This window comes from Perca fluviatilis, chromosome 16 (assembly GCF_010015445.1).
Source record: "Perca fluviatilis chromosome 16, GENO_Pfluv_1.0, whole genome shotgun sequence".
NCBI classification, from domain to species: Eukaryota; Metazoa; Chordata; class Actinopteri; order Perciformes; family Percidae; genus Perca; species Perca fluviatilis.
Genome location: NC_053127.1, coordinates 3,428,792 through 3,443,845, shown reverse-complemented (window position 1 = coordinate 3,443,845; position 15,054 = coordinate 3,428,792). Strand labels below are relative to the sequence as shown.

The 15,054-nt window shown below is 41.7% G+C and overlaps 1 protein-coding gene and 1 non-coding gene across 2 annotated transcripts; one reads left to right on the top strand and one right to left on the bottom strand.

The window, feature by feature from the left end:
• Window positions 1-3,086: 3,086 nt before the first annotated feature.
• LOC120544260 lies at window positions 3,087-8,658 on the bottom strand. Its single transcript, XM_039777897.1, has 12 exons — window positions 8,568-8,658; window positions 6,967-7,693; window positions 6,811-6,882; window positions 6,671-6,715; window positions 6,108-6,188; window positions 5,926-6,021; window positions 5,764-5,799; window positions 5,623-5,667; window positions 4,967-5,527; window positions 4,415-4,910; window positions 3,747-4,150; window positions 3,087-3,661 (listed from the first exon to the last, which is right to left on the bottom strand). The coding sequence occupies exons 2-12, from the start codon at window positions 7,685-7,687 to the stop codon at window positions 3,087-3,089; spliced, it is 3,132 nt and encodes a 1,043-aa protein (XP_039633831.1). The 5' UTR covers window positions 7,688-7,693; window positions 8,568-8,658.
• A 2,609-nt stretch (window positions 8,659-11,267) lies between these two features.
• Window positions 11,268-11,340, top strand: trnav-aac. Its single transcript has one exon. It is a non-coding gene; the product is annotated as a tRNA-Val (tRNA).
• Window positions 11,341-15,054: the final 3,714 nt, after the last annotated feature.

The following is a 15,054-nucleotide window of genomic DNA, read 5'->3' as shown; positions in this document are numbered from 1 at the left end:
AGATATTTCTTATTTAATTGAAGACAGATCTAGTGCAGCCAGAAGCCTTGTATTCATCTAGCTAGCTGTTAACCTGTGTATTCAGCTAGCTAGCTGTTATCCTGTGTGTTCAACTACCTAGCTGTTAATCTGTGTATTTAGCTAGCTAGCTGTTAACCTGTGTGTTAAACTACCTAGCTGTTGACCTGTGTATTTAGCTTGTTTAAAAAGTTATTTACATAATTTATTAACAACAAGAAAAGAAAATGTACAACAGCCCTGAAAGCTGTGAGCAGCCATGTACAGGCCCTCGCACCTCTCCGCGCTTCGGGATTACCGGTGGTTTGTGTGTTTTATATAAAGCTGAATTCCTGTTGCCAGCAGGGGATGCTAGGACTATAAGTGATATTTGCCTGTATATGTCATCAGGCCTTAAAGTGTAAAGTGCAGGTTAACCACCACAACCAATTAATATCTACATAAAGTGCTCAATATGTATATATTTAAACATTTCTGTCTTATATTTGGCTATATAAAACTGGCTTTGACAATATTCCATCTAGATTCTTAAGAGATGCTGCTGAGGTTATCACCCCATGAGTTTTATATTTTCATTTTGTGGTTTGGTGGCCAGTGAAAATGTTTGGCCAGTTTCCTATATGTTCCTGAACGCATCACGTTGGCTCTCACAGGGTTTCCGTAGTGTAGTGGTTATCACGTTCGCCTAACACGCGGAGGCCAGTCGCGTATAGGTGTAGAAGACTTTTTCGCAAAAAACGGAAAGAAAAAAAAAGATGTTTTCCTGACCGGAAGCCTCTCCAAAAGAGCAGGGTTCGAATCCACCCTTACCCAAACAAATTGTCCTGTATTTGTTTCAGAATTTTATGCTACAGCATGTCTGTATTACACAAAACAATTATATATAAAGTTTTTAACCGTTTAATGTTAAATTTAATTCAATATTTTTTTTTCAAATGATGTGGAAATATTATAAAACTCATGATTTGAATGTTATGACAATAATACTTTTACATGCTGCTACTGGTAAAAGTTGAATTCAACTTAATAATAGTACATTATTGTATAATGATACAAAATAGCAAAGCACTATATCAATTTATGTTTAATTTTATTTCATGTTTTTAAGACGTTTACTTCCTCAGTCAAATAAAGACACAGTGATGCTTTCAAGATATTTTATTAAAAAACTACCTAATTCTAAAACACACCAAATAAAGATCTAAAACACAATACAAATCTAAAACACACAATAAAAATGTACACACTGTGTAAAATAAAATAAATATAGACAAATGTAAAACAAATAATAACAAACTTTCTGAATTGTTATTTATCATTAAAATATTACATATTAACACACTTATTTACATTGTTACAGAAGAGTGCATGTGAACAACTGAGAGACTGTGATGTGATGATGAAAAAGTGATGATGATGATTCAGACCAGCTATCCAGTGAAGGTGAATAAAGTTGAATAAACTAAAATATCACAATGAAACAGTAGTGTGTGTGTGTGTGTGTGTGTGTGTGTGTGTGTGTGTGTGTGTGTGTGAGAGGGTATATTTGAAGTTGAAGTGTTCATTTCTTTTTCTCTGCGACCCATCTGTCCCTTTCAGTCTCATAGAAGCCCGACAGTTTGAACTCCCCCCAGGTCATCTCCTTCCCTCAGTGCCTACCGGTGCTTGTAGGGGGAGAACACTCTGGAGGGGCAGTAGATGTATTTCCCTGGTACCCCGGGAAGCGTGTTGTGTTGTGTAGGGGCTGTCAGGGGGCCCTGCTTTAGGGGTAGATGACAGAACCTGCACAGACGACCTGTTGGAAGCTGCACTGCTGACTTCCTCTTTGCCCTCTCCTCGCACCCCTCCTCCACTCAGCCCCCCTGTCTGGCGCCCTCCAGCTCCCCGCTCAAAGAATGGAGACGCAGCAAAGTCCTCAAAAGACATCCGAGGGTTTGTGAGGCCTTGGTCTGCATACGTCTTAAACACCTTTGTGGAGCAGTAAAAGTATTTGATTGTTTGTGTCTGATAAAAGAAATGAACTGATGAGCCATCGCCAAGATACCGGGACTTGGGCTGCACCACAGTTCGCTGGTCTTTTTTCTGCTGCTGCGGCTGCTGCGGTGTTGATTTGCTGTTTTGCATTAACTCTGCTACAATCCGCCCACTGTAGCCCGACTCAGAGACTCCTCCTGGGGCGGAGCAACAGGTGAAGGGTTGAAAGTAGCAGGAGGCAGAGTTATGACAGGCACGCTGGTCGTTTGACTGCCTGTAGTCAAACTCTGCCACAGCTGCTGTGTCTCCAAAACTTTCTCTGGGCTGGTATTGAGGGAGGAGCTGGTGTTTTTTAATTTGGCCAGATGCTTTACATATCTGGAGATATGTTGGCATGTGGTTGGATGAAGGAGGCTGTTGGGGTCAGTGCACGCCCTCTGGACCATGGCAGCATAGTCTGCGTCCACCCGCTTCAGAAAGTCTTTTGACCCATGGTGCTTAACCAGAAGCCCGCGATGGCCGCTCTCATGGCTTCTGTCCACCGGCTGTGGTCCAAGACTTGAACAAGGCCTCCCGTCTTGATTGGTCCAGTGCGGGCGGCCCGGGGAGAGGAGGAAACAGGCAGCGGTGCTACCCCTGAATGGTGTAAACAATAAAGCATACATTTATTATATTGTTTTTTGCCAAACTTGGATAAAACATGGATTAAAAAAATGTATATGTTGATTGTGTGAAGAGTTGATCAGTTAAATTTGTTACATTTATCATATATTATATTCTCCCATAGTTTTAAACTTTGGATGCACTAAGTTTTTCCTTATTAAATATTATCAGGCCTGCTTTATACTGTGAGGTATGTATACCTGTATCCATCAAAGACTGAGTCTCGGATTTGGCTCTGGCCGCAGCTGGTATCAAGGGTGGCTGGGACTGCTGGGACTGCTGGGGCGGATTGGGAAATGGTTTCAGTGCCCTGCTGGAAAGATAGGATGGGCACCGCCCCAACTGGCTCATCACTGGTCTCCTGAAATATAACATAAAATATAGTGATTTAGTCAGTCAGTCTGTCGGACGGTCAGTGATAACAGTGAGTGTTAAGTCTGGATTACCTGAGAGTCTGTGTCCACCACAGCAGCAGGGCAGTGATCCTCTGTCTCCATGGCTACAGCAGCTGGGATGTTGGGCTGTACCTTGTGCTTGTCCCAGTTCAACACAACAGGACGACAACCTGGCTCCACAAACTGCAGTCCAAATCTCTCCCCTGTGTCCCAGTTTGTATTTTGCAGCCTGGGATATTTTGCTTGGCCTGTCACCTTGACAGAGGCTGTGTTCTGTCCTGAAATTAACAGGGGGTCGAACACAGCTGGCAGCTCCACACCAGGCTGTTTCAGGTCCACCAGCCTCTGGAAGTTCCACCGCACCACTCCAGTCATTGCCTGGGCCTGGAAAAGTTCACAGGACACCCGGTTGCCTGTCACCCACTGGGCTTGGTGAAAGTGGAAGCCCTCCTGCTGAGAGGTGCCTCTCACTGGAATCCAAACAGGTACAGCGGCTCCTGCACCCTTGTTGTAGTTGAGCTGCAAGGTGCCACCATACCTGTAGAGAATTCCCTCCCCGACGTCAGGGTCGCTCAGGCAGCCTCTCAGGATGTGGATGACGGCGTTGGATCCTCCACAACTTCAGCATGGACGCCTTAAACAGGGGACATCATTGGCGTCCTTTGCCAGGTAGAAGTGGTGCAACACATCTTCAACCCTCTGCAGCAGCTCCCTTGGGCGGTGGCACCTTTGTCCTGCAGTGCTCTCTTATGTGCTGCTTTGTCGGATTTGCAGGAGAGATTCCACAGAAGGTGTATGCCTCTGTGAGCCTTTGTAGATCCCTCTGGTCCACCACAACAAAAGCTGCAGAGAGGAACTGGCAGAAGGAGCTGAACAGAGGGTGATGTTCAGACACACACTCCCTGGTAAAGCGCCTCATGCAGTGAAACAAGTCTAACTTGATGACAATGTCTTTGTTAAACTTGCTCCTCGAGGCACTGTTGTTGGCCAGGTTGCCAGAGGTCGCCTTCGCCACGGTGGCCTCTGATGTCCTCCAGCAGTCCCACAGCAGGTGCTCCTGATGACCAGGGTCCAGGACCTTGAAGGCAGCACAGCAGTCCCTAAAACATTGAAAATGAATTTCCTTAGAGCCACTACAATATGTTTTGTACACAGTGAGTCTTATTATATTTACAGTTTAAAAGGATATACTGTAAGTTTACTATATAATTTGTGTTTTTTTTTATTTATATGGACTATTAACAAGGAGAGTCAGATTACACAATAAACTGCAAATTAAGTAATACAAAATGGACATGAAGACAACAACAAACAAAACAACATAAAAACAAGTATATACATTTAATTTAAACTTATATTTATACCTGTCAACCCACTGGTAGCTTGCCTTCCTCACTCCAGCTGCAGTGTAGCGCCGAGACAGCCCCTCATACAGAGGATAGAGGGACCGATCGCACCGCGACTGCAGCATCACCCAGCTCAAGATCATCCAGTTCTCATTCATTATGGCATAGGAAGACATTGTGCCGGATGACAGCACCACCTTCCTAGCCACTTTGCGGTGTGTATCTGAACTGAGTACTTGTCCAAAGGTCCCCTGTAGCAACAGAGTGAGGAGCTGCTCCTGCCGTTGAAACTCACGGACCAGGCAGTCGACCAGGTAGTGAGAAGAAATAGACACTCCACACCAGCCGTCAGCATCTGAGTATCCACCGAATGGAGCCGGAGGTCGTCTGTCTGAGAAGCCCAGTGATGGTTCTCTGGCCGGAACTCCTGCCTCAGCATCCCTGACGTTCTGCACACTGAGCAGGTAGGCCAGGTGGGCTCTCTCATATTTAAGGTGGAGCGCCTCTCCGTCAGCTGCTTAGCCATGTCCTCCGGTGATCTGCCGCTGCGTCATCTCATCCATTACTGACTTGCAGATGGCCTTTTGTGAGTTAGGAAAGCCGGAACAATGTTGCTGAAGCGCTCTGGTAGTTTCTCCAGCCACTGGGGCTTGTCAGCATGCCAGTACTTCCTACAGGCCTTGCAGGTGAGCCGTGAGGCTAAAATATAGTACTGGCCGCTGGTGCCAATGATAACTCTTGGCCTTCCAACGCCAGAAGAAGCTACCTGAGGGTTGGGACAATCATGAAGGCAGGGCAAGATGTAATTGTTCCTTACCCTCTCCATGATTGTGTGCTCCGGCTTCCAAATGAAAAAAGGATGAAGCTGACAGTATTTAGGTGATGGCAGCTCAGAGATTGAGTCTATGAGCTCAGGCTGAGGTGGATTACGCCACAAGGACAGCATGTTCATAGGATGACGAACAGGACGTGACCCCGGCCACAGCCCCAACGCCTCCAGCTCAGTCTTCATCCAAATTTTCTGCTGGTGGGAGCAGTTCCACTGCGCTACATCCTGAGCATAGCCAGGGACAGAGGCTGCAGGCTGGTGTGGGACATCTAAAGGGACAGACGGTGCTGGACTTGGCAGAGCTGTAAAAGAGTATAACATATACACAGTCAGAGAAAAGAAAGAGAGCTCTATATTAAGACTGCTACGGTTATAACAGTGTTACTGAAATGTATACCTTCATCAGGGACAGTGTCTCTCTGTGCTTCCACTGATGGTAACTCTAGGATGGTGAGATAAAAACAGGAAAGGCAAGTGAGACATACTCATTAAAATAAGATATTATTTCTCACAGCATTCAAGAAAATAAAGCATTTACCTTCAGGAAGAAATGGAGCTGATGTTATCCCAGGCTCTAACAAAGTAGAGTGGGAGATGACATATATCATGAGTAATATATATAAAAGACAGTGAAATATTAATTTGATTTTCAGAATGAAACTGATGTGAGGTACACTGGTAGTATAGGAGGACAACATACTTTGTCTCAACACATTAGGCGCCTGTTCTTCTACCCCAAGCTGTGGGGCGAGGGCGAGCAGCTGAGGAGGGACCGGCAGCGGGGCCTTCGTCGTGGCTGTGGGAACAATTTGGTCACATAACATGATACCGTCACACAACATTCAGTACAGTTTGAAGTGAGAAGTGAACTAATATAATAACCTTTCACAGAAGCAACAATCCCAGAGGAGTCATCAGGCTCGGCAGGTCTGGAAACAGTAGCTGTTGGCTCCGTCCTGTGTGCTGTAAAAACAATTCAGTGTCATTTTCCTCCCACAGTCAAGTCTGTTTATGCTTCACAATGTGTCTTTACCTGTTGTCTCTCTAAGAAACTGTGAGTACAGACTGAAAACTAAAAAAAACTTAAATTCTGAATTGCTATTTATTTGTAATGAAAAAAAAAAAAAAAAAAAAAAAAAAAAAAAAAAAAAAAAAAAAAAAAAAAAAAAAAAAAAAACACACTGCCTGTCATTCAAAGATGTGGCATGGCAAAAAAATTGCCAAATCCTTGAATGACAGCCTGAGAAAAAGCATGCAAAAAAAAAGAAAACACTTACCATCATCGCTGACCTGTTAATTCCTTAGGTTAGTGGGAGAGTAAGAGAACACAAGCATCAGAACAGGCCTGAACACGGCCAAAATAACAAACTAGTTGAAGGAGAACAGTAATAGCAGGAGGATTCTGCTGAGAACAGAATCCTCCCTCTACACTGATGGAGAAAAACCTGTTGGTGGAGACACAGCCGGGGCTCTGGAGACTGCTGCTGGTCCTGAAAGCACAGGTGACTACTAGATTAGACTACAGTATTATCGTAAACAGTAAGAGTTTAAAAAACACTCTGTTAATTAAACTATCTCCACCTACTTAGTTCAGTGGCAAATTTACAGGGAGACAGATTCAGCATCCCCCTCTCCAACTCCTCATCTTCCTCCATCGCTAGAAGATTAAACAATAACATTTATTGTGTGTCAGGTTCATAAAATACTAAAAATCTGTATTTGCATATTTTTGTGTACTGACCTAGAGTGCTAGATGTAGGCGGTGTAGGGGCAGCTGATGTAGTGGAGACTCCTGCAGGTGGTGGGCAGGACTCCCCAGACTCAGCCCTCTGCTGCTTGAGGATGTACTGCTGCAGGTTGTACATCTTGCTGTTTTTGATGCACTTTACTCCTACGATGAAGGCAGCATATCCATCTGCCCTGCTCTCCCAGATCTGCCTCCAGGTGTCCTTTGCCCTGGCTCCAAAGCCGACAGTATTGTCACCCTCTGATGCCACTGGTGGCGCAGGCAGCCTGGAAGCTAGATACTCCCTGAGGTCCCTAATTTCCTGGAAGCTCCTGGCATATTCCAGAAATGACAGCAGGCTGTCCTTGTTGTGTCCCTGAGGGTTGAAGGTCCCATCTCTCTCCTCCTCCTCTACCTTTTTCATCAGGTAGATGGTGTAGCCAACATCGTTTTCCAGGAGCCACCTAAACAATTTACCCTTGTACTTGCCAAACTGCAGCACATACTCCCCCATCACCTCCAGTCGGTCGGACACATCCCCTCCCCGCTCAAAGACTGCAGTGACAGCATTGGTCTTCACCAGGTCATGTCTCTGAGGGGGAGACTTGTCCTGAAGAGAAGGGTTCTTTTTGATCCGCATGGCCTCGTCAGAGGGATCCTGCCGCAGATGGCCTGATGGACCCTTCCTGAAAGACACCATAGTCTTTCCGGGAAAGAAGTTGGTTGTCTTCTTCATTATCTCCTGTGCACAGCAAAACACAATGTATATTATATATTAATAATCAAAATATAGTCATACTGTTACATAAACAGTTATTTATTTTAACATCAATCAGCATTTGTAATGACTAAGTAACAGCACAGATAGATAGATAGATAGATAGATAGATAGATAGATAGATAGATCGATCGGATCGATCAAAATGTATTATTCACATATTAATCTATTAACAATAATTCTATATGCTGTTTGCCATAGCAAATAAACCCCATCTTAGACATAAACTGTATTATTTTATTGAAAATATACACAAGAATTGCCTGAAACACGACTGTAGCTAAATATTATCCATATTATATAGTAATAATTAAAAAGACAGTCATACTATAAACAGTTATTCATGTTAACATTAATCAGCCTTTTTAATGACTAGGTAACAGCTAGACAGACAGAGAGATAACTAGATAGATAGATAGAACAAAGTGTCTGTGTTCAACCTATTATCAATTTAACCCCATTTTAGACATACTGTAGTATTTAGCCATTGAAAATATTCTGAAACACGTATGTAGCAGCAACATATTTACAGTGCCTGTGTTTAATGGTTTGTAAATAAATAAACACTATGAAAGAGTCAAAGAAAGCACAATAGCAATGTCTGTAAGAGAGATGTGCAACGTAACATCATTGCAAGCCAACGTTACTGTAAACGCTGACATGTACATAACGTTACATGAAAAACATGAATGTACTAACGTTATTGTTAGCTAACGTTAACGTTACCTTAGCTAAGTAAACAACAGTTTGAACCTGTCAATCAATCCTAAAACAACTAACAGTGTATAACAACAGTTTGCCCATATATACAACGGAGACACGTTAATTTAATACTTACGTTTGATAAGTTGACAGCTTGTAAGACGACAGAACAGTTGAAAAAACACCGTATATCGACAAAAACTCTGTGCACTTTATCTCTGTCTGTGATGCGACGTCTGTCACCGTGAGGAAACAAGGAAAAAAAAGAGGCTCTCCTTAACTCTATCCACAGGGGGAAACAGCGCCCCCAAAATCCAGCTTGTGGCCACAAATATATGACAGCCGTAGTTTAAGACTTACCATAGAGAATGAATGGTAAAAGTTAAGAGAATTAAGCCCTACTATTCACGGCTCCGGGCGGAAACATTGTTGGCTTTTCCCTACGGTAGGAAGCTCCCGTGTTTGGTGCAAAGTGACAGTTAGTCAAAGCCCCCCCCTATTCTTGACCCCCCCCCTCTCTCCTCCTCAATATCTACAGACACAGAAATGGCACATCCTAACTGGGTATTTAGCTAGATTGATGCGTCTTGTGTTTAGCTAGCTAGCTTTTAAACTGTGTGTTCAGCTAGCTTGATGTTTCTTGTATTTAGCTCGCTAGCTTTTAACCTGTGTTCAGCTAGCTTGATGTTTCTTGTATTTAGCTCGCTAGCTTTTAACCTGTGTTCAGCTAGCTTGATGTTTCTTTGTATTTAGCTCGCTAGCTTTTAACCTGTGTTCAGCTAGCTTGATGTTTCTTAGAACTTGCTACGCTAGCTTTTAACCTGTGTGTTCAGCTAGCTTGATGTTTCTTTAGTTTAGCTCGCTAGCTTTTAACCTGTGTTTTCAGCTAGCTTGATGTTTCTTGTATTTAGCTCGCTAGCTTTTAACCTGTGTTCAGCTAGCTTGATGTTTCTTGTATTTAGCTAGCTAGCTTTTAACCTGTGTTCAGCTAGCTTGATGTTTCTTGTATTTAGCTTGCTAACTTTTAATTTGTGTATTCAGCTAGCTTGATGTTTCTTGTATTTAGCTAGCTAGCTTTTAACCTGTGTGTTCAGCTAGCTTGATGTGTCTTGTATTTAGCTAGCTAGCTTTTAATTTGTGTGTTCAGCTAGCTTGATGTGTCTTGTATTTAGCTAGCTAGCTTTTAACCTGTATTCAGCTAGCTTGATGTGTCTTGTATTTAGCTAGCTAGCTTTTAACCTGTATTCAGCTAGCTTGATGTTTCTTGTATTTAGCTAGCTAGCTTTTAACCTGTGTTTTCAGCTAGCTTGATGTTTCTTGTATTTAGCTCGCTAGCTTTTAACCTGTGTTCAGCTAGCTTGATGTTTCTTGTATTTATCTAGCTAGCTTTTAATTTGTGTATTTAGCTAGCTTGATGTTTCTTGTATTTAGCTATCTAGCCTTTAACCTGTGTGTTCAGCTAGCTTGATGTGTCTTGTATTTAGCTAGCTAGCTTTTAATTTGTGTGTTCAGCTAGCTTGATGTGTCTTGTATTTAGCTAGCTAGCTTTTAACCTGTGTGTTCAGCTAGCTTGATGTGTCTTGTATTTAGCTAGCTAGCTTTTAATTTGTGTGTTCAGCTAGCTTGATGTGTCTTGTATTTAGCTAGCTAGCTTTTAACCTGTATTCAGCTAGCTTGATGTGTCTTGTATTTAGCTAGCTAGCTTTTAACCTGTATTCAGCTAGCTTGATGTTTCTTGTATTTAGCTAGCTAGCTTTTAACCTGTGTTTTCAGCTAGCTTGATGTTTCTTGTATTTAGCTCGCTAGCTTTTAACCTGTGTGTTCAGCTAGCTTGATGTTTCTTGTATTTATCTAGCTAGCTTTTAATTTGTGTATTTAGCTAGCTTGATGTTTCTTGTATTTAGCTATCTAGCCTTTAACCTGTGTATTTAGCTAGCTTGGCACCAAATTGTTGTTTAATTTCAGTTGTAAATATATAACTATAATAAGATATAGTTGTTTGGGGTCCACTGAATATTGTGTTTTGTTCCTAATTGCCAGAGTTGACGTGGCTGGTTGCATCAGCCCAACTGCTCGCGGTGCCCAACGTCTCCTCCGTGCTTGAGAACCATCTGAGGTCTGAAACAACACAAATGAGGTTTACATACTGTGTGTGTGTCCGGTCCAAGTCATTTACATGTCACTTTAGAGGTGTTTTTCCATAGCCTAGTTTTAACCTGTGTATTTAGCTAGCTAGCTGTTAACCTGTGTATTTAGCTAGCTAGCTGTTAACCTGTGTGTTAAACTACCTAGCTTTTGACCTGTGTATTTAGCTTGTTTAAAAAGTTATTTACGCAATTTATTAACAACAAGAAAAGAAAATGTACAACAGCCCTGAAAGCTGTGAGCAGCCATGTACAGGCCCTCGCACCTCTCCGCGCTTCGGGATTACCGGTGGTTTGTGTGTTTTATATAAAGCTGAATTCCTGTTGCCAGCAGGGGATGCTAGGACTATAAGTGATATTTGCCTGTATATGTCATCAGGCCTTAAAGTGTAAAGTGCAGGTTAACCACCACAACCAATTAATATGTACATAAAGTGCTCAATATGTATATATTTAAACATTTCTGTCTTAAAAATGCGTTAAAATAGTGAGTGAGTTATTTTTGATCTCAACATCTTTATATTTGCTTATATAAAACTGGCTTTGACAATATTCCATCTAGATTCTTAAGAGATGCTGCTGAGGTTATCACCCCATGAGTTTTATATTTTCATTTTGTGGTTTGGTGGCCAGTGAAAATGTTTGGCCAGTTTCCTATATGTTCCTGAACGCATCACGTCGGCTCTCACAGGGTTTCCGTAGTGTAGTGGTTATCACGTTCGCCTAACACGCGAAAGGTCCCCGGTTCGAGACCGGGCGGAAACATTGTTGGCTTTTCCCTACGGTAGGAAGCTCCCGTGTTTGGTGCAAAGTGACAGTTAGTCAAAGCCCCCCCCTATTCTTGACCCCCCCCCTCTCTCCTCCTCAATATCTACAGACACAGAAATGGCACATCCTAACTGGGTATTTAGCTAGATTGATGCGTCTTGTGTTTAGCTAGCTAGCTTTTAAACTGTGTGTTCAGCTAGCTTGATGTTTCTTATATTTAACTTCGCTAGCTTTTAACCTGTGTTTTCAGCTAGCTTGATGTTTCTTGTATTTAGCTCGCTAGCTTTTAACCTGTGTTCAGCTAGCTTGATGTTTCTTGTATTTAGCTAGCTAGCTTTTAACCTGTGTTTTCAGCTAGCTTGATGTTTCTTGTATTTAGCTCGCTAGCTTTTAACCTGTGTTCAGCTAGCTTGATGTTTCTTGTATTTAGCTAGCTAGCTTTTAACCTGTGTGTTCAGCTAGCTTGATGTGTCTTGTATTTAGCTAGCTAGCTTTTAATTTGTGTGTTCAGCTAGCTTGATGTGTCTTGTATTTAGCTAGCTAGCTTTTAACCTGTATTCAGCTAGCTTGATGTGTCTTGTATTTAGCTAGCTAGCTTTTAACCTGTATTCAGCTAGCTTGATGTTTCTTGTATTTAGCTAGCTAGCTTTTAACCTGTGTTTTCAGCTAGCTTTATGTTTCTTGTATTTAGCTCGCTAGCTTTTAACCTGTGTGTTCAGCTAGCTTGATGTTTCTTGTATTTATCTAGCTAGCTTTTAATTTGTGTATTTAGCTAGCTTGATGTTTCTTGTATTTAGCTATCTAGCCTTTAACCTGTGTGTTCAGCTAGCTTGATGTGTCTTGTATTTAGCTCGCTAGCTTTTAATTTGTGTGTTCAGCTAGCTTGATGTTTCTTGTATTTAGCTAGCTAGCTTTTAACCTGTGTTCAGCTAGCTTGATGTTTCTTGTATTTAGCTTGCTAACTTTTAATTTGTGTATTCAGCTAGCTTGATGTTTCTTGTATTTAGCTAGCTAGCTTTTAACCTGTGTGTTCAGCTAGCTTGATGTGTCTTGTATTTAGCTAGCTAGCTTTTAACCTGTATTCAGCTAGCTTGATGTTTCTTGTATTTAGCTAGCTAGCTTTTAACCTGTGTTTTCAGCTAGCTTGATGTTTCTTGTATTTAGCTCGCTAGCTTTTAACCTGTGTGTTCAGCTAGCTTGATGTTTCTTGTATTTATCTAGCTAGCTTTTAATTTGTGTATTTAGCTAGCTTGATGTTTCTTGTATTTAGCTATCTAGCCTTTAACCTGTGTATTTAGCTAGCTTGGCACCAAATTGTTGTTTAATTTCAGTTGTAAATATATAACTATAATAAGATATAGTTGTTTGGGGTCCACTGAATATTGTGTTTTGTTCCTAATTGCCAGAGTTGACGTGGCTGGTTGCATCAGCCCAACTGCTCCGTGTGCCCAACGTCTCCTCCGTGCTGAGAACCATCTGAGGTCTGAAACAACACAAATGAGGTTTACATACTGTGTGTGTGTCCGGTCCAAGTCATTTACATGTCACTTTAGAGGTGTTTTTCCATAGCTAGCTTTTAACCTGTGTATTTAGCTAGCTAGCTGTTAACCTGTGTATTTAGCTAGCTAGCTGTTAACCTGTGTGTTAAACTACCTAGCTTTTGACCTGTGTATTTAGCTTGTTTAAAAAGTTATTTACGCAATTTATTAACAACAAGAAAAGAAAATGTACAACAGCCCTGAAAGCTGTGAGCAGCCATGTACAGGCCCTCGCACCTCTCCGCGCTTCGGGATTACCGGTGGTTTGTGTGTTTTATATAAAGCTGAATTCCTGTTGCCAGCAGGGGATGCTAGGACTATAAGTGATATTTGCCTTTATATGTCATCAGGCCTTAAAGTGTAAAGTGCAGGTTAACCACCACAACCAATTAATATGTACATAAAGTGCTCAATATGTATATATTTAAACATTTCTGTCTTAAAAATGCGTTAAAATAGTGAGTGAGTTATTTTTGATCTCAACATCTTTATATTTGCTTATATAAAACTGGCTTTGACAATATTCCATCTAGATTCTTAAGAGATGCTGCTGAGGTTATCACCCCATGAGTTTTATATTTTCATTTTGTGGTTTGGTGGCCAGTGAAAATGTTTGGCCAGTTTCCTATATGTTCCTGAACGCATCACGTTGGCTCTCACAGGGTTTCCGTAGTGTAGTGGTTATCACGTTCGCCTAACACGCGAAAGGCCCCCGGTTCGGGTGGAAACATTGTTGGCTTTTCCCTACGGCAGGAAGCTCCCGTGTTTGGTGCAAAGTGACAGTTAGTCAAAGCCCCCCCCTATTCTTGACCCCCTCTCTCCTCCTCAATATCTACAGACACAGAAATGGCACATCCTAACTGGGTATTTAGCTAGATTGATGCGTCTTGTGTTTAGCTAGCTAGCTTTTAAACTGTGTGTTCAGCTAGCTTGATGTTTCTTGTATTTAGCTCGCTAGCTTTTAACCTGTGTTCAGCTAGCTTGATGTTTCTTGTATTTAGCTCGCTAGCTTTTAACCTGTGTTCAGCTAGCTTGATGTTTCTTGTATTTAGCTCGCTAGCTTTTAACCTGTGTTCAGCTAGCTTGATGTTTCTTGTATTTAGCTATGCTAGCTTTTAACTTGTGTATTCAGCTAGCTTGATGTTTCTTGTATTTAGCCTTGCTTAGCTAGCTTTTAACCTGTTATTCAGCTAGCTTGATGTGTCTTGTATTTAGCTAGCTAGCTTTTTAACCTTGTGTGTTCAGCTAGCTGATGTCTTATTGGCTACTTACTTTTACCGTGTTTGCGCGCTTTTTTTGTTTTGGGTCGTGTGGGCGGCCCCCCTCTTGCGAGAACCATGTTAAACACAATGGGTTTACATACTGTGTGTGTGTGGTCCGTTTACATGTTACTTTAGAGGTGTTTTCCATAGCTAGCTTTTCCTGTGTTTTTAGGCTAGCGAGCTCGTCTCCCTAGCTAGCTGTTAACCTGTGTGTTAAACTACCTAGCTTTTGACCTGTGTATTTAGCTTGTTTAAAAGTTATTTACAATTTATTAACAACAAAAAAGAAAATGTACAACGCCCTGAAAGCTGTGACATACCCCCCGCACCTCCCGGGATTACCGGTGGTTTGTTGTTTTATATAAAGCTGAATTCTGTTGCCAGCAGGGGATGCTAGGACTATAGTGATATTTGCCTTTATATGTCATCAGGCCTTAAAGTGTAAAGTGCAGGTTAACCACCACAACCAATTAATATGTACATAAAGTGCTCAATATGTATATATTTAAACATTTCTGTCTTAAAAATGCGTTAAAATAGTGAGTGAGTTATTTTTGATCTCAACATCTTTATATTTGCTTATATAAAACTGGCTTTGACAATATTCCATCTAGATTCTTAAGAGATGCTGCTGAGGTTATCACCCCATGAGTTTTATATTTTCATTTTGTGGTTTGGTGGCCAGTGAAAATGTTTGGCCAGTTTCCTATATGTTCCTGAACGCATCACGTTGGCTCTCACAGGGTTTCCGTAGTGTAGTGGTTATCACGTTCAGCCTAACAGCCTTGAAGGTGTGGTTCGCGTTTTAGCTACCGGGCGCAAACATGTGTTTTTAGCTAGTTGTTTGGTGCAAAGTGAGTTAGTCTAACCCCTATTCAGTTGTATATATACTATAGTAAGATATAGTTGTT

What these genes read in the sequence shown, in the direction of transcription:
- LOC120544260 (XM_039777897.1), bottom strand. Translation starts at nt 7,687, where the DNA reads ATGAAGAAGACAACCAACTTCTTTCCCGGAAAGACTATGGTGTCTTTC. An exon ending in GATTGTTGCTTCTGTGAAAG is followed by an intron (nt 6,022 to 6,107) that starts GTTATTATATTA and finishes TTGTTCCCACAG; the next exon opens with CCACGACGAAGGCCCCGCTG. An exon ending in GCCTAATGTGTTGAGACAAA is followed by an intron (nt 5,800 to 5,925) that starts GTATGTTGTCCT and finishes CTACTTTGTTAG; the next exon opens with AGCCTGGGATAACATCAGCT.